The sequence below is a fragment of the Fusarium falciforme genome, chromosome 2 (assembly GCF_026873545.1).
Source record: "Fusarium falciforme chromosome 2, complete sequence".
In the NCBI taxonomy this organism is placed as follows: domain Eukaryota; kingdom Fungi; phylum Ascomycota; class Sordariomycetes; order Hypocreales; family Nectriaceae; genus Fusarium; species Fusarium falciforme.
In genome coordinates, this window is record NC_070545.1 from 1,127,082 (window position 1) to 1,149,902 (window position 22,821).

Consider the following 22,821-nt stretch of genomic DNA (forward strand, 5'->3'; position numbering starts at 1 on the left):
GACTTGACCATCCTGTTTTTTTCTCCAACCTCTTTCCGTGACAACAAATCACCTACAACCAAACAGCAAACAATAGAAGCGCCTCGAGACGCTCTCCCCGAGCTCGCTGCACCGACATCACCTGCCCGCGGTGTCCGGTCCATCTAACCATCACGCCTGGGTATCCGATAGGCAAGACAATTCCTCACCGCGGCGCCATCATGTCAACAAAGAATTGCAAAATCGTCAATCTCGTGTGCAGTCGTTTAATCAAAGTCGGCAGTGTAAGAGAAGCCACGGAACTCCTCCTGCATGGCCTGCGACAAGACTGAAGACAAATGTTAGCAAGGGATTTCGAGAGAGTCAGGACACACTTACCAGACTGAACTGGGGTCAAAACAGGGGTAACACTGGTAAACTCAGAATCAAAGTTGCTGGTATCCGTTGGGTTCTTGATAGAAGGCATGAAAGGAGGCTGAACCCGCTTGTGGTAGATGTCGTCCCAGTTGATGTTACGGAAGAAAGGCTGGCTCATCACCTCCTGTGCGTCAGTTGGGCCGCTTCCGAGTCGTTGATCCGGCTCACGGGTGAGCAGCTTCTGAAGAATCGAGACGGAGTCCCTAGGCATGTGGATCGGGTACAGAGGCTCATCAGCAAGGATGGCGTCGTAGATTTCGTCCTCATCCTCGCCTCGGAAGGGGGATTGCTGAAGAAGCATCTGGTAGATCAAGACACCAAACGCCCACCAATCGACGGAGCGTCCGTACTTCTTGTCAAGCAGAATCTAGTTCAAAGTCAGAGAAAGCGCTGCGTTCAGTCATCGTCAAGACATACCTCAGGAGCCATGAACTCGGGAGTACCACAGAAGGTGCTCGTTGTCGAACCATACCACATATCCTCCTTGCACAGACCATAATCACCAATCTTGACATGGCCATCGAGCGACAAGAGAATGTTATCGAGCTTCAGATCACGGTAGATGACACCGTTCTCGTGGAAGTACTTGAGCGCCAAGCAAACCTCGGCAGCGTAGAATTGCGCTCGCTTGGTACCGAATTGTCCACGCTGAATGTGAAGCATCAGATCACCACCACTGACGTACTCCATGACGAAGTAGACACGGGTTTCGGTCTGGAAACAAGCGTGCAGGTTGGTAAGGAAGGGGTGTCGTCCCCTGTTGGCCACCAGGAACACTCGCTTCTCGGATCGGATGCTCTCAACTTCGTCGTTCTCAATGATAAACTCCTTCTTGAGCACCTTGATAGCATAAAGCTTTCGAGACCTCTTGGTCTCAGCCAACATGACCTTTCCAAAGTTACCCTTACCCAGCACAGCAAGGAAGTTGAAGTGATCAAGACCAATACGCTGGCCAGTGCCAGGATCGGTAGCAAGAGGGAGCTGCATTCGCTGTCCGCCAGACACGGATCCCTGAGAGGGAGACATGGGCTCCGCCTGCGGCTTGTGCGGAGGCACCTGTGGCTGTTGTTGGTAAGCGGGCTGCTGCTGTTGCGGCTGCTGTTGCGGTACCGGGGGCAACGGCTGTTGAGGAGGTGGCTGCTGAGGATACTGCTGAGGCTGCACAGGTCGTTGAGCCTGCTGAGGAGCTTGTCCACCATAGCCAGGGTTGACATTGGCATAGTCTGCGGGGTTGTACTTGCGCTGCTGTCCAGCACCTGGTTGACTTGCTTGACCATACGCATCCTCCTGTTGATCATAGCCACCGCTGTAACGTCCGTAGTCCGACTGTTGCCGCTGGGCACCACCAGGAGCGCCAGACATCGCTGCACTGGCAGCTGCGGTTGCCGCCGAGCTGGAAGATGTTCGGTCGGGGTGTGGTCTCTGCCCTTGAGGCTGGTTATACATCAGCTTCGCTGCCTCGGTCGCCTCAGGGGACGCTGGCCCGGGCGCATAACTGGGAACACTGGAGCTCGAGTACGAAGGTGCTGCGGAGTGAGTGCTAGTCGGGCTCGTCTTTCCAGGCCGGAGAGTCTTCTCGGTGAGTGACGAAACCTTGGCCTGCCTCTGCTTTTGAGTCCTGATACCGTCCAAGATCTGGTTGGCCACGGCCATAGACATGCCGCAGAAGTCTGGAACAAGGTGAACACATTGGGCGTGGCAGGTAAGGCCACATTCTAGGCAGCATTAGTCCCGTCCAAAGTGAATGAGAAAGATTATGAACTTACCGGAACACTTTCGACAATTCTTTTTTCCAAACGGCAGGATGTAACCGCAGTGGCAGCACCAGTTTGCAGTCATATTCGAGAAAGGCGTAAACCTGTGAGGAATACGGTGGTTGATCTTCTCCTCGTCGGGGTCAGTCTCAGCATTGCTCTTGCTAATGCACTTTGTGACCACGCTGGAATAACACTTGGTATGGCAAGTGTACTTGCAGTCCTCGCACTGCATGCCGGTCGAGTACTTGAGGAAATCTCCGCAGAGAGCGCAGCGCATGATGTTGTAGAACTGGTGCTGCACAAACTTGTGGCCGTACATCTCGTGAACCTCCTCCTTGCGCTGACGGACGGCACCCTTTCGTCCAAGACCAAGGTCGACAGGGCGCCTGTCGCTCTTGTTGAAACTCATTTGAAGCTGAATCTGTCCTGTGGGCTCGAGGTTGAACCACCCTTCGATAGGTCCTGTGTTGACCTGAGGTTGAGGACCAGGTGTTCCGTATGCGCCGCCCTGCTCATTGCCCTGCTGAGGGCCGTCGGGCGATGTAGGGGATCCTCCAAAGGAACCCTGAGATGGGCTCATTGGGAATTGCGAAGGGGCAGAAGCGCTGCCCATCCTGTCCGCAGACACCCAGCCGGAGCTGTTCATCTCGGCCTCGATCCTCTTGCGGCGCATCTCCTCAATGATGTCGGAAATTCGAACCCAAAGCATGGCGATGGGCATTGGGTGCTCACTGGGCTTGTCATAGACGGTCAGTTCGATCTCGTTAGCCTTGTCCACCTCGATGGTGTGATATTCAGCCTCCCAGCGATCGTTTCGCGAGGCCCTGGTTCGAGCCATGACGGTGTCTTCGACCTTGACAGCGACGAAAGTCTCTGGTCCTCGCGTGAATCTTCCAGTAGGAGCGTGATCAACATCCTTGACGGCAAGAACTCGGATGGACAGACTTCCAGTGAGGGGCTTCCTGAGGTTAGGTGTGTTGATCGAGTCGTCTAGTTCATGTTAGTATGCAACACTAGTCGAGACAAGAGGCAAGCTCACCATCCTGGGCATCCGCAGTGTCCATGTCGATGTGCAGCTCTTCGTATCTCTTGAGCGCCTGCTTCAGCAATACTATCTTCTGCTTGCTCTCAACTTTCCTAGCAGCGGCATCGGCCTTGCTCTTCCGGTCGCCCTCCATGCCATAGAGTTGCACCATCTTTTCAATACCCTTCAGATACTGCTCCTCGACATTGAGCTTGAACTGAATCTGCGATAGCATGAGCTGAATGCGGGGTCCCAAGTGCGGTGTGTCATATTTGATCAAATCTGTCCCGTGTTAGTTCTGCGCAGGGTAGGCAGATAAGAGCGAGGCCATCACAAACCTAGCCTAGTAAAGTTTGGTCGTGCCCTCGGGATACCAGAGCCAGGCCCTGGAGTGGCATAAGGATGGCGCGGAGGCATCAGATCAGAGTGACCGCCACCGTATTGCCCCGAGCCAGAGCCGTAGGAGCCCCTCTCTCCCGCCCAGTTGCCTGAACCATCTTTGGGAGGGGGCGCTGGAGCGTCGTCGCCGGCATCATCCAAAGACATGCCTTCGACGCCCTGGCCGATACGTCGCTGCTGGATGTCCTGCAGCTTCTCCTCGAAGAACTTGAGGTTTCGGCGGCCATCGCGCATCTGAGAGTCGAGGCGGGAGCGGACTGCCTCGTTGTTGGTCTGGGCCCTCATCGCATTGGCGGCGTTGATGAGGGCCTTCTCCCTCTCGATCTTCTTGTAGATATTCTGAATTGCTTCCTCGTCGTTCATGGCGGTCGTGGGTGCGCGATGCGTTCGCGCGGGACGGGGAAAGATGAGGGAGGAAGGGGACGGAGGCGACAGCCGTCAAGACGAGCCGGTATACACAACCTCGGCGACGCCTTGGATGCGGCGGGCGAGGGACGGTCGACAGGTTTTGCCCAAGAAGAACGGCGAGACGACGGGATCGACAGCTGACGTCTCGCGTGGTTGGGTACCGAACACAGCAGCACAGGCGGAGAGGTACCGGGTGCGTGCGTGTGCGTGGCCTTCGGCCGGCGGGGTTCTGTCGCTTGTATGAAGCAGAAGCAGAAGCTGGCGGGTTAGGAGTAGGAAGAGTCAGGAGGAGGGAGGAGGATCAAAGGGTGGTGTGGTGGGAGATGTCGTCAGTGACGCTCGTGGTCGAGGTTCGGGGGAGGGGGTTAAACGAGGCTTTGGGCGTTTGGCGGGGTTTTTGTGTGTGTTTTGCATGCGGCAGCGATGGATAGCGGGCGGTAAGCTAGCCTTAGGTACCACTCGCGGCAGGTAGAGGTAGGTATGGATCCCCTCAGCGAGACAAGCAAGCAATGGCTCTTGAGTCCAGTTGCTTCTCCCTAGAAATGCTTTTCCCTAGAGGACAGAGAGGGAGGAGAGTCTGTAGAGGGAAAAGTCAAGGCAGACAGGCAGGGGGGAGGCGGGAAGAGAAAGCCCAATGCTCCAGAGCCAATGCCCAAACCTTCCATAAGGTACCAGACCTAGTAGGTAGCCTGTCTGCTAAGGCACTGTACTGTACCCAGCCCAGGGAGCTTAGACCGCTCTTGCGTTACCTTGGGTCGTCGATCAGGCTGGGTTGTTGGCTGGCGGGGGGAGCTTGTAGCGGCGGCGTAGCTCTTTTGGTTGACAGGTGGACGACACGACGTACGAGTATCTGCACTGTAGCAGGGTTCCTTCGGCCACAAAGGCTCTGATATGATCAGGCGGCTTTTTTTTTTCTGTCTGCTTGTCTCTCTCCTCTTTCTCAAGGAGGTGGTGTTTCAGCCGATATATGCCGCAGCCTTCTCTTCTCGTCTTGGTGATGTTTCCTCTCTTCATTGTCCGGCACGGACTGCTACTTGTAAGCCCGTCTTTGAGACGCTGGTGCTGCGGATCAGAGGTGAATAGCAACGTAGCAGACGGATGTTAAATATGTCGCCACAAAGGGAGGCTTTGCCTAGTCAGATGGCACAGCCGCCATGCTTACGCGCGCAAAGAATTGGATTCCATAGTGCACATTAGGACTGATGATGTGCGCCTTGGGGTTTGGCCACCAGGACAATGGTCATGCTTGCTGTGTTGTTCAAACTGGGCTCTGACAATGACCTGTTCGTAGGTCCTACTTGAAACAGAAGTTCCAAGGCATGGGATTCATGAGGCACATGGTGCATCTGCAGAACCTTGGTCATGAAACAAGCTTTCGAAACGAAGACTGTTATATATATGGGCATGCTTTGCATGATATCTTCAGCACAGTTTAACCCGAACTCAACCGTTAAACAGAAAGACCGTAGACGTATCAAGCATGTCACATATGATTCCATCTCAATTCTTACTTTTTCCCCCATGCGCCGCGCGGGTGGATTATTACCCGCCGCATGGCGGCGCATCAGGCATAAAAAGTTATAAAATGTGACACATATACAAAGGTGAGTTTCGAGTCCTACAAAGTCCTAGAATCAGGCCAACCGGTTCTCCCCCCTCACCTCACGCAGCAGACCACAACACGCCCAACGCCGCCTGTCGCAGATCTGACCTGACCGCTGCTTGCGCGCAGGCCCTTATCAGTTGGGTGCAATCAATCTCAGACCTCGACACGACCCAGCTTCATTTCTGCGCGGGCGAATCAGAGCCCCAAGACCATCAGCTCTTCATCCAAGCTCATATTAGATCCCTGAGCCACCCTGGTGAAGTTAGATGACAGGGACCGTTCCTCTGCGGGAAGACCTGTCAAAGGAAGCAAAGGGTCCTTGGAAGGATGGTCCTCCTTCTGGCCTTTCAGCCCTACCAGGTGAGCATCCGCTAGCCGCGTGTGTCATGGGATATGCCGTTGCCCGATTGGCGGGGCATGCACAGTTCAAAGCATCCATCGTGAGCCTTTTGTCCAAATGTCTAAGTGAATGCTTTCTTTTAGGTGTCAAGCAAATAGTCTACAGCTTCTGCATTAAAAATATTGTACACTATGTTCAGTTTTTTTACATCCAAGTTGGGTTTTTCATAGACTCATCATCTCACAAGCATCATGAAGCTTGCTGTCAAAAACGCTCCCGCCAACGCTCCCTCGAGCGCCAACAGCGAGGCATCTCTCATGCGCAGGTCTATTCGCCGCTCGCTGCACAGGTCCTCTGCCTTTTCTCTCCACCACTCGGGGTCCTTCAGCTCCTCCAGCATCTCTTCCCATGTCTTTGGTGGTGCTGTGGGCTTTTCTATTGGTGTTGCCACCGCTGGTTTAACGGGCTCTGTAGTCTGTGTCGTCTTGGTTGACATGAAGCCTTCGGCGGCAGCTGCCTCTCCGGATGCCGCGGCCTCCGCAGTAGGGTCTGTCTCGGTTGCCTTGACAGCTCCGGCCAGAGCTTCAGCCGCCGCAAGTTGATCTCGCTTCTCGATCGCGAGCTTGACCTGCTCGAGCTCGCCTCGAACCTCCTCAAGCACAGCCTTTTCCTCGGCAACGACGCCCTTGACCAACCTCCGTCTCTTCCAGGGCTCTGCCACAAACTGTAGGACGACAAATAGCACAAAGTTCATACCCATCAGGCCCCATGTGCCCCAGGTACTTGCTCTCCGGATCCGGTCACTCCAAATCTGTTCCTCATGATACCGCTTCAGCATGCCTGCATTCAGACGCATACTCAAGCTCTGCTCTTCGGCTTCAGCCTCTGTAAGTGCTTCTTGGGAGGCGACGACCTCTCCTTCGAGTACGTGGTCTGCCCGGTAAAGCTCGGTAAATCGCTCCAGGTCCCCGGGAGACCAGCTATCTTTCCGCGCTAATAATGTTGTAACCTCTCGCTGTGTGGCAGCACGGCTTGCGTTGGATGTCTTGTATGCCTGGCGGGCGTTGCGGACTCGGTCGTGCGCCTCGGCCAGTTGTGTCTCTATCACGGCGTTCTGACGCTTAATGGCCTCGATGCCAGTGTAGCCGGTAATATCGTTGAGGGTCTGGGAGGCATTCATCGCCCGGTTCTGCAGGGTGTCCATTGCACGGGCAAACTTTTCCTTCAACTCGTTGAGTTGAGCATACGCCAAGTCTCGGAGGTCCTCGGCTCTTGAGCGAGTTTCTTGCGGTTGAGCGGTTTCGTTCGGCTTCTCATTTTCGGTTTTCGCTTCCACTCTCAGAGTGTGAGGCTTCTCTTCCTCCTCTGCAGGTTTCTCGAAGTTCGGGTGGCCCAGCCTCAGTTGTTCTGCCCTGGGTCCCTCGATCTGGCGCTGAGGCTTGAAGGGAATCGGTCGGGGTTTGGGTTTGAGGATGGACTGGAGTTCGGCCTCGACATCCTTATCGGTCCTCGAGCCTGGGCCTGAGCCCTTGCCGGGCCCGTTGGGTGGTGTCTGGTTGGAGAAAAGCCTTGGCTGAAGGCCAATGGCTTGTATACCGCACCGCATACATATTGCCGGGTTCTGGACGAGGGATCTTGACCTGCCCGGCCTCGTCGACAGATCGAACCCCAGTCGAGCGTGACCCCAGGCAAGCCGAGCCGCAGGACGGGCAAAGGGCTGCATGACGAGCACCGTTGCAACGGTTGTAGGTGCGGCGTTGACTCGAACGAGTCCCGTGGGAGCGAATTGACTCTCGGAGGGGGCGGGCTGTCTTCGCACAAAAGGTTGAGAAAGAACCTACATGGGCCGAGCCGAAAGAAGCTACCACCACGGGCCACCACCACCCACCACAAAGCTGCTGTTACTGCTACTGGTCCAGCCGCCGCTCCGTCCCGGGCGTTTTTCTGCCGCTAACCGGAGCGAGAACCGGCCCCCACCGCGTCACCGCCTTTGCCGCTGAGGAAGCTGGAAAAACGCGGGTGCATGTGCCTTGCAGCGGGGCTCTCATCGCTCATGGAACTGTCTAGAGGCTGAGTCAGGGTCTTGAGAGCTGTCTCTCGGGGCGTCCACAGGGGGCTTGTGCGCTGAGAGCTTGGTGGGGGACACCTAGAAAAAAAAAAGAGGTGTGGAGGGGTAGATTTTTGGCCTAATGACGACAGTTTCAACAAGGAACCGCACAGTCAAGGAGCCAACCACCGCGAGGACGGTTAAAGAGTTGCTGATATGCGTTGTTTTTCTGTGTCTGATGTGTATCGCTAGTCATGATCCTTGGATGTTAGTCTAGATCTTCCAATCAATTGATCCAGTTTATATTACGCTTCTCTCGGGTTGTCTGTTTCTGCGATCCTCCGTTGTCGCATTGTTCCTCATGAAAACGTGCCCCTCCCCCGCCATTTTGATTCCCTCTGTCATATCTTCTCAGCAACAAACAAAAAGTCTGTCCTTGAGATAACGTCTAAATAAGACCAACGTCGCTCGCTCATTTACTTGACACGCAAGGAACCGGTATAGACTTTGGGATAGGGCTTACCAGACACTTAATACTCCTCTTCAACCCCCTCAACACCGTCATCATGGCCTCCTCAGACACCCCAGCTCTCAAGAACAACCCCAAGTTCATCTTCTTCACAGACTTTGACGGCACAGTCACCACCGCCGACTCTAATGACTACATGACCGACAACCTGGGCTTCGGCGTTGAACGCCGGCGCCAGCTCAACAAAGAGGTCCTCTACGGTCGCATGCACTTCCGCGACAGCTTCGTCGAGATGCTCGACAGCGTCAAGACCCCCTTTGACGAGTGCATCAAGATCCTCCTCCACAACATCAAGCTGGACCCTGGGTTCAAGGAGTTTTACGACTGGGCCAAGGTCAACAACGTGCCCATTGTCATCCTGAGTGGTGGCATGCAGCCCATCATCCGGGCTCTGCTGGACGTGCTTTTGGGACCTGGATGGGATATTCAGATCGTGAGCAACGATGTGAGGGCGCGAGAGGGCAAGGACCTCAACGATGAGGGTGGCTGGAGAATCGAGTTCCATGATGACAGGTAACACCCCTCCCTCCCTTTTGTCTTGGTGTTGAAGATACTGACTCGTATAGTATCCACGGTCATGACAAGTCCCTCGAGATCCGAAAATACTCTTCCCTCCCTAACCGACCTACCATGTTCTACGCCGGTGATGGTGTTTCAGACCTTTCCGCTGCCAAGGAGACCGACCTGCTCTTCGCCAAGGCCGATATGGGTACGTACTGCTCATGACTGCGACACCATCCCTTTGATTTTGAGAATACACCACTGACATGTCCATAGACCTCGTTACCTGGTGCGAGAACGAAAATGTCCCTTTTGTCACCTTCCGCGACTGGTCCAGCATCACCCAGACCGTCAAGGAAATTGTCGCTGGTGATCTGTCTGTCAAGGACGCTGCCCGTGGCCGCATCTAATTCATCTACCTATTTTGGAAATAAGAACGGAAAAGGAAAGAAGTGTCTATGCTTGATCAAAAGACTCATAGAATAGAGCGGTAGATGCGAGCCATCCACCAAGAAACGTTATAGATTTCTCATAGATTTTTGCATATAAATAACTACCGATATAACTAGATATAAACGCCCGCTTTTGATAACAATTTGGTACTTTCCAACATCACACGTCTGGTCAGGTATATCCATTCTTCCGTGTTGACTTTCCTCGTCGCATACTCGCCCATATTTACACACTCGTTTTCACCATTAGCAGCTCACTCGTCCCTCTTTTCCTCGGCCGGTAGGAAATACCAGCACAGCAGCATCACTATAAAGAGAAAAATCACAATAGGATGAAGCACAAATGTACCTGCGGCTTGTGCCAAAAGACCAGTGATGAAAGGCGCAACCGCACCTCCTGCGCTACCACAAGCACTGATGGTGCCAATACCACTCAGGACCTCTCGCCGGCTCATTCTTCGCATAAAGACTGCTGCTCCGCAAGGGTAGATGGGTCCCAACAGCAGACCGACGATGGAAACGGCGACGGCATTACCCACGATGTTGGGCACGAACCAGACGAGGATCTGGAAAGCCAGGGCACCGAGTGTGAGGCCATAGACGAAAGGCTTCTCTCCGATGCGATGAGCAGGACCTGAAAGGAGGAATCGACCGAGAGTGATGCCCGCCCAGAATCCCGCCGTCACGTATCCCACAGATGAAGGGTCTCCGTCGCGGGCGTTGATGAGGAACGAGATGACCCAGCCCGAGATGGACACCTCAGCGCCCTGGTAGGCAAAGATGAAGATGGAACCGAGAAGCACGACCCGCAGCTTCATGGCCATGAACATGCTGTTCATCATGGACTCGCCAGCCTGGGCTGTCTCCCTCGCCCTCACCGCCGGACTCATCTCGTTCTCGTAATTCCAGAAAGACCACATGGCCAGCGAAAAGGTACACACGCCAATAGCGCAGGTAAGTATATAGTAGCGCGTCCAAAGGGCATTGGCGGCCGTGACGAGTGCGGTGGCGATGAGGGGACCGACGGTGCCTCCTATGCCATAGGTCCCGTGCAGCAGACCCAACATGAATGTCCCATTGCGTAGGCCACCACAGAAGAGGTTTCCTATGCCCACATTCACCGAGATGCTGAATCCGACGAAGAAGAACGAGCAGACAATAACGGGGAATGGCGCTCCGCAGATGAGCGGGATGTAGGATAGAGTGACCAAGGCTTGACCCAGGCCTAGGAGTTTGGCACGGCCGAGTTTCGCTCGTAGGGCGTCTAGGAATACGGCTGCCATGATGAAGCCGATGGCCTGGCCGACGAAGATAAGGGAAACGACACCATATCCGATGTTGTAGTACCTTGACGATTGTCAGTCACGACTGCGGATAGGGGCTTACAGCCAGCTCACTTTTCCATGTATGGGATCAAAGCACCAGCAGCACTGTCACTGAGGGCATTACCCAAGTTGGCGAGACACACGGCAAAGAGTCTGAAGCGATTCATAAAGGGTTGCCAGGCACTGGGCATCACCTCAACAGCCTCGGGGCTGGAAGGTCTGCTCATCTCGAGATCATTTTCAGCTCGGGGAGTGGTGGTTCCTGACTGGTGGCCATCGCGGACGGGGATTCGATGAAGGTCAAAAGACTCCCTCTGAGGAGCTCCTGGGTACGTCCTAGGGACTGTCCTGGCTGGGGTCGTCAAGGGACGGTAGAGCTCCTCGGTCGGGGACTCGGCCGAAACGGACTGGACCGCAACGAGACCGGTAAGCATCGAGGCATCCATTGCAAGGGGCAATCAAGCCGATTGAAGGAGTTGGCGACACAACTATTGGCTCAAGTGGTTCAAAGAAAACAAGATGGACGACAAAGATCAGTATGGGTAGCAACTCGGCCAGCATCCGTAGATATACCCATTTCCCATGAAGCTCCCCTGAGCATCTCGTGAGTCCAGGCCACGGCAAGATCTGTAATCAAGCCCATATCAGGGTCACCTGGACAAGCCAGACTTTTCGCTCCCCGCACATGGATGGAATGACTACATCTGGCAGATCCATAACGAAGCCCCTGGCGTGCGCCGCGAAGTGAGAGCTCAGCAAGCAATGCTTCCAGAACGGAGACAGGAACCCACATCGAGGGCTCACATGAACCGGACCCATGCGAGGTTAGAATATGGGTCCTCTCACACAACCGGACCTGTAGCATCCGCTGCCGAATAATTTAAACGGGGTGTGTGATGTTGAGCCGCCTCCGGGCCGTGTCCTCACCGTGCTCGGTGAAGGTGATGGCGACGCCACGGGGAACTCAATTGGCCATGAGGGAGCAGAGCTGCTGACAAAATGACCACCCTTCTGATCTGTCGTGATTCAACCCTGGGTTGTGAAACTGATACGTAACGCAGCTGCGGCTCGGGGCGCGACCGAGATCACACCTCGGTAGAGAGAACATACATGGCTTGTGGTGACTCCGAGATAAGAGCGGATAGTAACCGAGCCTCGTCCACTCAGCTTTGAGCATACAAAAAGAAACGATAGCATACCAACATGGTTGACGATGCCGTCTCTTCATGACCGGTCCGGTATATCCAGATGGGGGAATTCCGCTATGGTATGGGCCCAAGCTTAGATACAAAGATATTCTAGCGTGATTCGAAGGCTGCCCCTCCACCCCTCCAGTCTATCAAGAAAAAAATTACATTTTCTACCAAGGGACGAGAATATCAATCGCCAATTATATAACATCATGGGTCGTCCTAAGCGCAACGTCCTCGCGGCTGCCGAGGAGTCAATGACACCTCCAGACGTCCTCGGGCCCGGCCAGTCCATAGTTAGAGTTGTAAAGCCTGAGGGCAACAACCTTTACACCTGCGAGCTCCCAGACACCAAGCCCCTCATTCTGGAGCTGGCACAGCGTTTCCGCAACACCATCTGGATCAAGCGCGGTGGTTTTGTTCTGGCGGAGCGGTATCAGGAAAGCAAGGAGGATACCCGGGCCATGGGCGAGATTGTCAATGTTGTTCGCGACGAGAAGCTCTGGCGCAAACAGGCTTATTGGTGAGGATTGTTGAATCGCAGCGTCGACGAGAACGAGACTGATCAAGCTTGCGCAGGCCAAAGGAATTTGCCAAGAATGCATACGATTTGAACGACTCCGAAGACGAATCCAACGTTGGCAAGATGCCCCCCAGCGACTCCGAAGAAGAGTGACCTGCGTCGCATATTTATCTCTATTTATTCTTTGCCTCGACATCCTCGACTTCCGGTGTCGAGTCGTCGGTCCCGAAATACACCAACACAACAGTCGCAAACAGCACGCTCACGACATCAATAGAGCTGACGACGGTGCTGGGGAAGACGTTCCAGGCCCACTCCTGCGCGAGCCAGAGAGGCACCACGATGAGGGGACTGCGCGTGGCTCGCCAGAGGAGGTACGGCGACGCCCATGCGAGATAGGCATAGAATTGGTAGTGGAGGGATCTCGCAAACAGCAAGCCGATGACATTGGCCGAGAGCATCGTCGTCATGACGTACTGTGGGGTGACAGAGTTGGAGATGCGAAGCTCTTCGTGCTGAGTAAAGGGGGACTTGACCCGGAGGAAGGACGGGATCAGAGCCGACAGAGGTCGACCAGCAGGCCGGATCCATCTATTCGCGATAAAGACCAAGAGCACCGTAGCATGGAGGAAGAGGAGGAGCAGAGCAAGAGACTTGCTGAGGAACAGCTCCTCGCCCAGCATGCGCCAGTTGACCGTCCACTCAAACTTGAACTGCCGTGACAGCTCAAACGCCCTCGCCGCGTACCCGCGCGGATTCTTGGCCATGAAGGGCACCCCGATGGCGAACTGGACCTGGGCCATGAGCCACGCGAGGCGCAGGCTGGCGCTGAAGCCCCGGCCCAGGAAGAGGATGACGCCCACCGCCGGGAGCACCAGGAGGAGCGACATCTTGATGCCCAGGCCCCAGGTGTAGGCGAGGCTGCCAAAGGTCCAGTAGCGGCGCTGCAGGAAGTAGATGGCGAGCCAGAGGAAGAAGACGGCGAAGCAGTCGTTGAAGCACCGTAGGACAAAGATGCTGTGTAGTCGCTTGGAGAGAATCAGGAGGGGGAAGATGTATGGGGGTGCCTAGGTCCAGTTAGCTGAGCTCGTTCTCAACTCTTGATCCATTGCTCACCTTGGCCTTCCAGTAGCAGAGCATGACCAGCGCTAACGTCGCCATATACAAGACTCCAAAGATCTGCTGCGCCAGGAAAATATTCTTGCCCTCGTCCGTGATGTAGTACAGCGCCGTGTAAGTGTAGACGTGGGCAGCCGGGTAGACGAGAGGACCAGTACCACCCTCCATCTTTGTGTAGTCTCGTTCGCCCGACACGAATTGCGACACCTGCTCCATGTAGGCCACCCAATCGATCTCGGTATCTGTCCAAGTCCATATCAGCATCTGGATAGTTGATGTTCGAGGTAGCAAAGCTCACATGGGATCTTCCAGATGATCAACCCGCAGAGGACCGCGTCGGCGAGCCATAGCGCGACGGGCACAAACTTGGAGAGGACATGTCGGCCGTTTGCGACGTCCAGGACGAAGCGGGTGGCTTGGGTGAGGATGCCAGGCGCGGGCTCTGGCATGGTGTCGGTTGTGGGCATCGCTGGCCTCTAGAGGTTGAGCTTCAACATCGCGGCCAGGGGTTGAGATGGAGCTTGGAGCTGCCCCGCAATATGCATAACCCCAGGCTCCTTGTGCTTGTGTCACCGTCAATATCAACGACAATAACAAGTTTAATATCAAGTTTGAGGACAAATACGGTATTTCCGATATCCAATTACTATTACTCATTCGGACTTTTTCAACTACAGCTTAGACTTGGCCGCCTTGCCGACCTTGGCAACCAACTGCACCACACTCTCAGCACAACCATACGAGCCCTGGTAACCCCATCCAGAGTGTCCGTAGTTGTGCACGATCCAAGTCTCATCATCCAGCTTCTCCTCCTCGATCCTGACTCCGTCCTTTCGCCACGGCCGCATGCCGACGGCGTGACGGATCACGCTCAGCCCCTTGACGCCCTTGCCGTTGGCAATCTCGGGCCGCACCTCGACGATGCGCTGCATGATGCGAGCCGCGATGTTAGGGTCTGGCTGAGACTCCCAGTTGCCAACGTCGTAGGTGCCGCCCAGGATGGTGCCACCGCCAGCTGCTCGCTGCATCAGGTACATGACATCAGCACCGCCGTCCGCGACACCTGAAGTGATGAGCATGGGGCTGCTCTCGTTGCGCACAAGTACAATCTGTCCCCGCGCAGGCGCCATGGTCTTGTCCTCGACACCGCCCAGCTTGTAGGAGCCGAGACCCGTGGCGTTGACGATGATGTTGGGCGTCTTGCCCGTGTGGCTCAGCTTCTTGGCCTCGCTAATATCGTTAAGGATGGCGCGCTTGACGATGACGCCGTTCTTGATGCACTGGCCGAGGAGCCAGGGGAGGTAGATGGCCGTGTTGATGCACACCGACGTGAACTCGCAGCCCGAGTCATAGCCGGGGACGACCTCACTTGGGTGCTGCTCACGGAAGTCCTCGAACATGTTCTTGAACCAGGGGTCTTTCGAGAAGAGAGCGTCTGGGAAACCAGACCTCTGCGCCTTTTCAATATCCACATTGCGCCTCTGAATGCGCGACTCTTCACAAGTACAATGTCAGTCAGTCTTCTACTTCGCTAAAGAAGGGGACGCACTCTGGAAATGAACACCGGCCTCAGGGACCTCCTCGACCAGCCGCTTAAACTCGTACCAAGTGCGCCGCTCCCATTCGCTGCTCTCTTCCGTCGCCATCCTTGAAACCTGTAAGTGAACTGTATGCTACTCCAGCCAGTGTGAACTTACGGGGAGTGGTTGGCACCAGCAAAAGGCGAGGCGTATTCGACGTCATAGTCGCCGGGCATGTGCTTGGCCACGACGGTGATCTTGTTGCCCTTGTTCTTGGAGAGCAGCAAGGCCGACGTCAAGCCAATGACACCGGCACTTCACTCATGTTAGCATCCCGCCTCATGATGAGTAGGCTGTCCCAAACTTACCCAACGACGACGATTGTGTTGGACATGATTGTGGTTGACAAGTTCTTTTCGCTAAATTCAAGTCGCTAACGAGGCAATTCAAGAAAGTTGAGAGTTGAAGCTGAAGGATATGAGAGACCAAGAATACCCACAAGGTCGTTGATGATACCTTATAGACGACTGGCTCGGCTCTCAGTTGAAGCCCCGATCGTCAAGCCGGTCCAATTCACCCCGCTGATTGGCCCACCCCCCGATAAGCCGGTCGAGGCCGGCACCCGAGGAGGCCGATCTCGGTACCGGCGTGACTGGCCACGCGGAGACAGAAAGAAGCAAGCAAGTTGTCGAACGAGTGAATCCTCATGCAACATGATAAGCTTGATTTACATGTCTTGTCGTTGAAGGAGGGGTTGTCTATCCAATAATACACCCTGCATTTGGTGGTTGTCAGAATTGTCGGAGGCTCAAGGCGTGGTTGACACTCGCCGAATCGACGCTACGGCTTTCCACCCCCGATGACACCAAGTCTGAAAGTAGAAGGCCGGGTGAGAGCACGGCATACATCGTTTATTCACCGTCACAATGCGAGTGAAGCCGAATACATGGTAGCACTGAAGTACCGAGATAGATAGAGTATGCAAAACCAGTACCTCTTTTAGTCCAGTTTATCAATGTCTAATATACACTGCGTTTTCCCACGGGTCTTGACAACTGGTGATCAATACATACAAAGAGCCCCATGCTGCGTTTAAGCGTGCTTCCTCACCAATTTCTCGAGCATCGGAGGGTTAGCACCGACCATCTCGTCAACGTTCTTGCCGCCCTTGAAGACGAAAAAGGTGGGCATGGCGCGGACGCCGAGTGCGGCCGCCAGATCAGGCAGCTCATCAACGTCAAACTTGACAAACTCGACGCTCTGGAGGTCGGGCTGATCAGACAGCCTGCTGAGGCGTTAGGTATGATCAGCAATGCTTTGAGGCTGGATACATACTTGGAAAGGATGGGAGAGATGGCCTTGCAAGGGCCGCACCAGGTGGCGAAGCAGTCGACGAGGACAGCCTTGTCTGTTGTCGAGACGAGCTCCTTGAACTCGGCAGTGCTAGAAAGCTCAATATTAGTTGAAAACCATGGGTTTATTTCTCCCGTGCTCACTCACGTCTTGATATCCCGGACGGCGAGTCTGGCAGCCGAGCTGTGGAAAGGTCTGGAGGCGAAAGCGACAGCCCTGGGCTTAGCAGCCTGGGAGATGATAGGTCGCATAAGACGGAACGTAGAGGCCATTGTGAGTACTTGCGTTGCAGGGAATCACCGGTGTGATGTAAGGTAGATTCAGATGTTGATGAACAGAGAACATCTGGATTTCCAATCGCCGAGCTCTGGCTCTTGCCGCCCGGAAGTGGAGCCGGCGATCAAATGCAATTGGCGAATCAGATTAAGTACGAGATGGCTCAGGCATATTCCACCAGATGGATGGATATAATGCCAAGGAGCAACTATACCCTTCATCCATATCAAAACAATGTTCAGTTGCCGAGGGCTCCTAATAGAATTGACGTGTTCTTTTCTGATCAATCCTCATCTCCAACTAATGAGGCTACATCTCACTACCTATAATCATGTCGTGAACCTATAACTGCGAATACACATCCACAGACACCTTCGACATCATCAAAAACCCAGATATTGTTCAAGCTGGTTAATTAACCTATCAGATACAAGCATTTATACCTTCACTCCTCTGGGGGGAAAAAGTACACGTCGAGATCCGACTTTCCTACTCCTACTCTTCTCAGTGTTCCGCCCCTTCAAGCACAATGATATCTATGGTTCATGGAATCAACCGCTTTCACGCCAAGCTCAGTACCGGGCTCCAAGTTTATTCCTCTGGCCTCCCAAGTGCAAAAGCAAAGAAGTCCCAAAATGTTCAAATCAATCAATCAATCCCTTTTCCCTAACCGCCAAAAAACCCCGGCTAACCGAAAGCAAAACAATCTCCCCATTCTATTACGAGGAGAACGACACCGAGCTCCCAAAGAGCGACAGCGCCTCAAAATAGGCGCGAATGGGCTCGGATAAAAAAGGCTAGGCTCCCTACCAATATGCGGTGAATCAAGCACGTCGAGTCTCAAAACAGTCCATAACGGGCGGTCGACGCGGGGTATCAAAAGATGCGGTATATGCAGTCGAGAAAAGAAAATCCGGGTAGCAAACTTGAAGAGCGCCGTCATCAAGGTCGTAGTCATACATCAAGAGCAGGTTCCTGGGCCAGTAGTCCCAGCCACTAGAGAATTATGAAACTGAGGTTGTCACCGTCCAGAAGAAGAGTCTCCGCCATGTTGTTGTTTTCCAAGTTTTTTTGTACCTTTTCTCGATTTTATAATAAGAAAAATGGGTAATGAGCGACTTCGGTCAGTGCTGACGTTAAGAAAAGGTAAAGAGCGTGGCTTTCGTTTCGTTGGCGATATAGTGGGAGACTCTTCATCTGAAGCGGCTTAGTATCAGTTCTCTTCTCACATAGCAGGCAGAACGTGGCTTCGTCGCCTCTCCGAGCTTCTCCTGGCATCCACGGAGGGACGAGGAGTAATGTCGAGCAGCTTAGCGCTACCAGCGCTGAAGTTGCGAACGTGACCTTTGCCCAGGTTCACGCTCTTAGCGCGCTGGACGTCGGCATCCTCCTGCGATGAAGGCGAGATCGGGGATGCCTGGCTGTCCTCATCCTCGGACTCTATTTCGAAAAGGCCCTCATGGCTCTTCATGGTATATCGGTGCACAACCTCGGGCTGAGAACCGACGCGACCCCACTTCATGTCGGCGTCGTCGACAAGGTCCTCCTCGTCGCTGCTAGGGCGTCCTTCACCAGAACGACGACCCATCATGTCTTGTCCAGAGTTTCGTCGGGGGGTAAGCTTGGTCAGGTACTCGTCCTCGACAATCTCAAGATCCTCCTCGGTACTGTTGGTGGGGGAATCAGCCGTGTCGACATGCTCACGCTGGTTAGCACGTCGAATGCTGTCTCGCATGGCAGCTCTTCGGGCACTAGCGTTGCCAGACAACCAGGAACCTTCAGAGTCAATCGAGGCCAAAGACATGGACATTCCAGCCTCGGGGGATGGCGAGACATATGCTCGCTCCATTGTGGAGGGCGTGCGGCGGACGGCATCGACAGATCGATGGCCTGATGTGGGCGTATCATAACGCACACCCAAAGATCGCAGCTGTTCCATCTCGTGGATCTTTTGCTCGGTAAGCACGGGCATCGGAGGCTCAGCCTCTGGGGACTGAACGCGTGAGGCTGGCGGTGAGAGCGGCAACTCGGGAAGGTCCTCCCGGAAGCGGGATCGAGTTCTCTTGGGAGCACCAGCGCTTGGTTTGCGCGAGATGTAGTTGCCCGTGTTAGTGCGCGAGGCATTAGGCGAATCTTCGCCCTCAAGCCTGGCAAGTGCATGCGCCTGCGCTTGTGCCCTTGCCTGAGCCGACGCCGCTGCGGCTTGCATCTCTTCTCGAGATGTGTTGGAGAAGGATGATGGTCCTGAGTGTCTCTGTCGCTTGCTGCCCAGCCGCAAGAACGCCTTGATAGAGAAATGGCCGGCCCTGCTACCATCAGAGTCGTGTGTCTCATGACGTAGCACATCCTCCTCGTTGATCGTCTCAGGTGGAGGGGAAACCATCTTATCCCGGTCTGAACGTAGAGTCGATCTAGACCGTGATTTCACAGATCTCAAGATGCCAGACAGTCGTCGTGATCCCGGGGAGATGCGTCCTGTGTCCGTAGACGTCCGCATCACGGAAGATGTGTCTTTCGTAACGACCTCTTCCATCGGCGTTGGTTGCTCGGAGGTGACCGTGTCTGTGCGGTGACAAGATTCCTCGATCTTCTTGGGGGACTCGGCCACTTCTTCAGCATCAGCAGTAAGATCCATGGGTTCTGGTTCTTCAGAGACATCTGGCTTGGAGACAATGACAGCCGAGGCGGGCTCTATACCCAACCCTGCCAGTTCACGGCCCATCACTCCTCTCTCAAGATTCTCTGGCGGCGGAGTGCCAGACTTCTTGGCCTCAATTTCCTCCGCCTTTTGTTTCTCGGCTCTTTGGGCCAACCGACGCTCCATCTTTTGCCTCTCCTTCTGTTTCTTCTTCTCCCGTCGTCGGTTATCCCTCTCCATGAGCTCTCTGAGGTCGTGGGCATCGAGATCGTCGGCGAGAGAATCGATACGTTTGTGTGCCCTCATTGTTTCCTCTGGAATTGGCTCCTGATCTAAGAGCTTCCTCCGTTGTGAGCCTGACCGGTGAGGAGTAGGCACATGAGGTGTTGTCCATCGTGAATTGGGCGTGTATCGAAGCGTCGGTCGTGGGGCGAGGGCAGCAAGTGCCGACACCTTATATGAGCCAAACTCAGAGTCAGACGACAGGCTCGAATGGATCGATCCTGGAACTGGGAGAGAGACATCCGATGTGCGACTAGGCCGATGCCTTCCAATCCCACCAGTCTTGGATCTCTTGGAATCCTTCTTCATCGGCCGGCCTGAATTCCATTGATCCGTGGCAGGCCGTACCGGCACGAAATTACTCATTGCCTTGATCTCAGCCTCCCTATTCTGTTCTTCTCTCCTCCTCTTACTTGTTTTCCTCCTTCCTGGTTGTTGAGTTGGTTGAAGCGTAGGAGTCCGGTCCCATGCCCCAATGCCCTCATCGCGATTCCCGGTGGTCCTCGATCGACCGGGACGGTGACGGGCGGGAGAGCGGTCATCACGATCCCGGTCGACGCGAATATCATCCTGGCGTCCCGGTGAGAAGCTATAAGTACGCGTGGCTCGTGGTAGACGGGCCGGCTCGGTACGTCGTTTCTTCAAACCAGCCTTGACTCCCTCATTTGTAGGCGGCGGCGCACCCTCTGCATCGGAGAGGGCAGCGCCGCTGCGGGAGCGCTTGCGGCTGCTCCGGCGCCGGAATGGCCACAGGGCCATGGCTCCGAATACGTCACCAGGGACGGAAGCTAGTTGCGAGCAGCCAGTATCGTCGCCGATGTACAGTCGAAGTTGTCGAGATTATGTGCGGCGTGCGAGAGCATCGTGGAGTCGTCGAAGCGGTCGAACCAAGCTGGTCATCGGGAGAAGCGAGGGAGAGCTGCAGGGTCGTGTCAAACGGCTCACTGCGCTGGCGACTAACCAAGGAGTCCCCGGGGGTCTAGGTCGGCCGTATCGACAGACGCGCGAGCGATTCCAGAGGAGCAAGTAGTTGGCTGACGGCTGTATCTGTATGTGCAGTGACAGTCGAGCAAGGCGGTGATTGTGTATATGTAAGGCGTGTGTAAGGTATGGGATGAATGCAAGCACGCGGGCGAGGACGTGGTCGTGGACGTGGGCGAATGTTGCGTGGCGAGACGTGTGTGGTGGTAATTGTCGAGAAGCAGCAGCTGCTAGGTAATTAAGGTAGCAAGTGCAAGGTGCAAGGTGCAAGCAAGGTAGGTGCAGGCAGGCACACAAAGAAAAAGGGCAGGCGCGTGGGCTTCGGGGGGCGGGATTAAGACAATTTTTCAGCGCTGGGGACAGCAGGGAAGGGAAGGAATGGACCAAGCCAATGAGCAGGAAGCAGCCTCCAAGTTGCAGCCAACGAGGGACTGCAGGTTGAGTGGGAAAGTCGACGTCAGGCTTGGGCTCAGCGGAGAGGTACCGTACCGTACAGGACAGGGAAGGGCGGGAGGTCCACCGCGCCCATGAATTGTGCTTTCTTCTTGGGCCTTGCAAGTGCTAACACGGGAGTTGGAGCTGTGTAAGTACTTTTTCTGTGTCTTAGCGCAGTGAGAAAGACACCAAGCCCCCAGATGCTCCCCAGTCGACGTGAAGGGTCTTGTCACTGTGGACCGGGGCTCTTTCGCAACGGGGCCCTCTTAATGGGAGTGGGGAGCAGGGAGATGTCCCCTGAAGTAGCGGTACCCAGACGAGGGACGGATGCACAGCCCGAGCAGGCGACATCCGGTACCGGTACTTGCCGGCGGGGGCTTCCAGGGCTGGCTCGAGGGTGCGGCTACGCTGCCATTCGGTCTGGTGGCGTCCAACCCGCTGGAGCCGGGTGCTGAAGGGCCAGGAGGGGCCGCTGAGGGGGGTCGCCGCTGGCGCTGGCTGGGCGCTGGAGGTTTGGTGGCGGGGCGACCTCGTAACTGAAGGTACCTCCCGGTCCGGTACCTGAGCGTCCGACCAGCCTGCACAAACGACGCAGCGCAGCACAGCAGAGCGGCCGTCAACACCGCAAGACGGGCCTTGGTGGAACTGCAGCAGCGGATCACTGACCCAGCACGGGCTATTGGGCACGAATGATGTTGTGGGCAGTGTCTGCTGTCTTCTGATTCAGAGCTGCCTGCCCTCAAGCGAGTGGCATAGGTCGGGTCAAGTGCTATCGTTGGATGGTCTGGTCAGTTGCTCAACGGGTCGGCCGGAAGAAGACGCAGCGAACATGACTGAGGGATGGGTGCCAGGCTGACTCGCCATGGCTGAGGCACACACAGGAAAGCTCCGATATCGAGGTCGAGAGGATGTTTGTTTTTCCATTGCTGCACCTCGCAAGGTAAACTTACAAGCGAGATACCAATGGCATGAAGATGATGTATGGTTAATTCCGGAAGCTCTGCAAATGGCGGGGAGGGAATGGTCATCATTCAAGGAAGGAACCTGAACCCACCTGCAGGTCGTGTGCATGGATATCACGACCCGACCATTCTTTGACCAAGTTAGCTGACCCTCAAGTTCTCTTTCGCCCTTGGTCAATCAATCAAAGACAATCTTGCCTTGGCTTGGCTCTGCTGTGATCTATCGATGATCGAATGCCCTTTTTTTAGTTCATCCATTTCTGGTTGCGGCACGACGAGATCCTCTGCCTTACCCCTGCTCGTACCTCGCCGTCCCGAGCTGGTTATGCAAAATCAAGCCCAACAGTCCCGGGTTAACCGACTACGGAGTAGTGCGGTTTTCTATTTTCGAGGTTCAAAAGGAAGCAGCATGAAACCAGGCCGACACATCGCCGCGTTGTCTTGTCACGAGTCGATATCCTATTCGTATGCAAATGCCTCAAAGGATGGAATACGTGCTGACGAGGCCGAGAACTCTTCGACCCCGGCTTCGCTTCATGTTCCAATTTCTGCTGGCGGCCCGAGGCTGGCTGTCAGCTGGCGAACTGATGGAACCTCCGGATCTCACCTCCGCTTGGTGCCGTCGATGATCGCCGCCCAGCCCAGCTATAGCTCCATTGGTGCTATACCTCGCCGCGCCGCGCCTCAGGTCCAATCTCACCTCACCCTCACCAATGCATCGAGTCGAGTTCGTCCCCGTCTGCAGGTCTCGGATCTGC

The 22,821-nt window shown here is 55.0% G+C and overlaps 9 protein-coding genes across 9 annotated transcripts; 2 read left to right on the forward strand and 7 right to left on the reverse strand.

The window, feature by feature from the left end:
* Positions 1-245: 245 nt before the first annotated feature.
* Positions 246-3,939, reverse strand: NCS54_00230900 (Protein kinase C; the record flags this gene model as incomplete). The annotated part of the gene is made up of 6 exons (XM_053147911.1): positions 246-307; positions 358-763; positions 814-2,111; positions 2,163-3,143; positions 3,193-3,459; positions 3,516-3,939. 6 exons carry the CDS (start codon positions 3,937-3,939, stop codon positions 246-248), a joined length of 3,438 nt encoding a protein of 1,145 aa, XP_053003886.1.
* Positions 3,940-6,165: 2,226 nt separating this feature from the next.
* On the reverse strand, positions 6,166-7,653 carry NCS54_00231000 (Sensitive to high expression protein 9, mitochondrial; the record flags this gene model as incomplete). Its single annotated transcript, XM_053147912.1, has 1 exon — positions 6,166-7,653. The coding sequence occupies one exon, from the start codon at positions 7,651-7,653 to the stop codon at positions 6,166-6,168; it is 1,488 nt and encodes a 495-aa protein (XP_053003887.1).
* Positions 7,654-8,543: 890 nt separating this feature from the next.
* On the forward strand, positions 8,544-9,417 carry NCS54_00231100 (Hypothetical protein; the record flags this gene model as incomplete). The annotated part of the gene is made up of 3 exons (XM_053147913.1): positions 8,544-9,019; positions 9,073-9,215; positions 9,284-9,417. The coding sequence occupies 3 exons, from the start codon at positions 8,544-8,546 to the stop codon at positions 9,415-9,417; spliced, it is 753 nt and encodes a 250-aa protein (XP_053003888.1).
* A 296-nt stretch (positions 9,418-9,713) lies between these two features.
* On the reverse strand, positions 9,714-11,230 carry NCS54_00231200 (MFS domain-containing protein; the record flags this gene model as incomplete). The annotated part of the gene is made up of 2 exons (XM_053147914.1): positions 9,714-10,806; positions 10,857-11,230. 2 exons carry the CDS (start codon positions 11,228-11,230, stop codon positions 9,714-9,716), a joined length of 1,467 nt encoding a protein of 488 aa, XP_053003889.1.
* Positions 11,231-12,186: 956 nt separating this feature from the next.
* On the forward strand, positions 12,187-12,650 carry NCS54_00231300 (S1-like domain-containing protein; the record flags this gene model as incomplete). Its single annotated transcript, XM_053147915.1, has 2 exons — positions 12,187-12,497; positions 12,554-12,650. The coding sequence occupies 2 exons, from the start codon at positions 12,187-12,189 to the stop codon at positions 12,648-12,650; spliced, it is 408 nt and encodes a 135-aa protein (XP_053003890.1).
* Positions 12,651-12,670: 20 nt separating this feature from the next.
* NCS54_00231400 (Dol-P-Man:Man(5)GlcNAc(2)-PP-Dol alpha-1,3-mannosyltransferase) lies at positions 12,671-14,083 on the reverse strand (the record flags this gene model as incomplete). Its single annotated transcript, XM_053147916.1, has 3 exons — positions 12,671-13,564; positions 13,614-13,858; positions 13,915-14,083. 3 exons carry the CDS (start codon positions 14,081-14,083, stop codon positions 12,671-12,673), a joined length of 1,308 nt encoding a protein of 435 aa, XP_053003891.1.
* A 204-nt stretch (positions 14,084-14,287) lies between these two features.
* Positions 14,288-15,530, reverse strand: NCS54_00231500 (Hypothetical protein; the record flags this gene model as incomplete). The annotated part of the gene is made up of 4 exons (XM_053147917.1): positions 14,288-15,111; positions 15,166-15,263; positions 15,314-15,451; positions 15,505-15,530. The coding sequence occupies 4 exons, from the start codon at positions 15,528-15,530 to the stop codon at positions 14,288-14,290; spliced, it is 1,086 nt and encodes a 361-aa protein (XP_053003892.1).
* Positions 15,531-16,228: 698 nt separating this feature from the next.
* Positions 16,229-16,761, reverse strand: NCS54_00231600 (Thioredoxin domain-containing protein; the record flags this gene model as incomplete). The annotated part of the gene is made up of 3 exons (XM_053147918.1): positions 16,229-16,421; positions 16,472-16,579; positions 16,637-16,761. 3 exons carry the CDS (start codon positions 16,759-16,761, stop codon positions 16,229-16,231), a joined length of 426 nt encoding a protein of 141 aa, XP_053003893.1.
* A 1,229-nt stretch (positions 16,762-17,990) lies between these two features.
* Positions 17,991-20,444, reverse strand: NCS54_00231700 (Hypothetical protein; the record flags this gene model as incomplete). The annotated part of the gene is made up of 1 exon (XM_053147919.1): positions 17,991-20,444. One exon carries the CDS (start codon positions 20,442-20,444, stop codon positions 17,991-17,993), a length of 2,454 nt encoding a protein of 817 aa, XP_053003894.1.
* Positions 20,445-22,821: the final 2,377 nt, after the last annotated feature.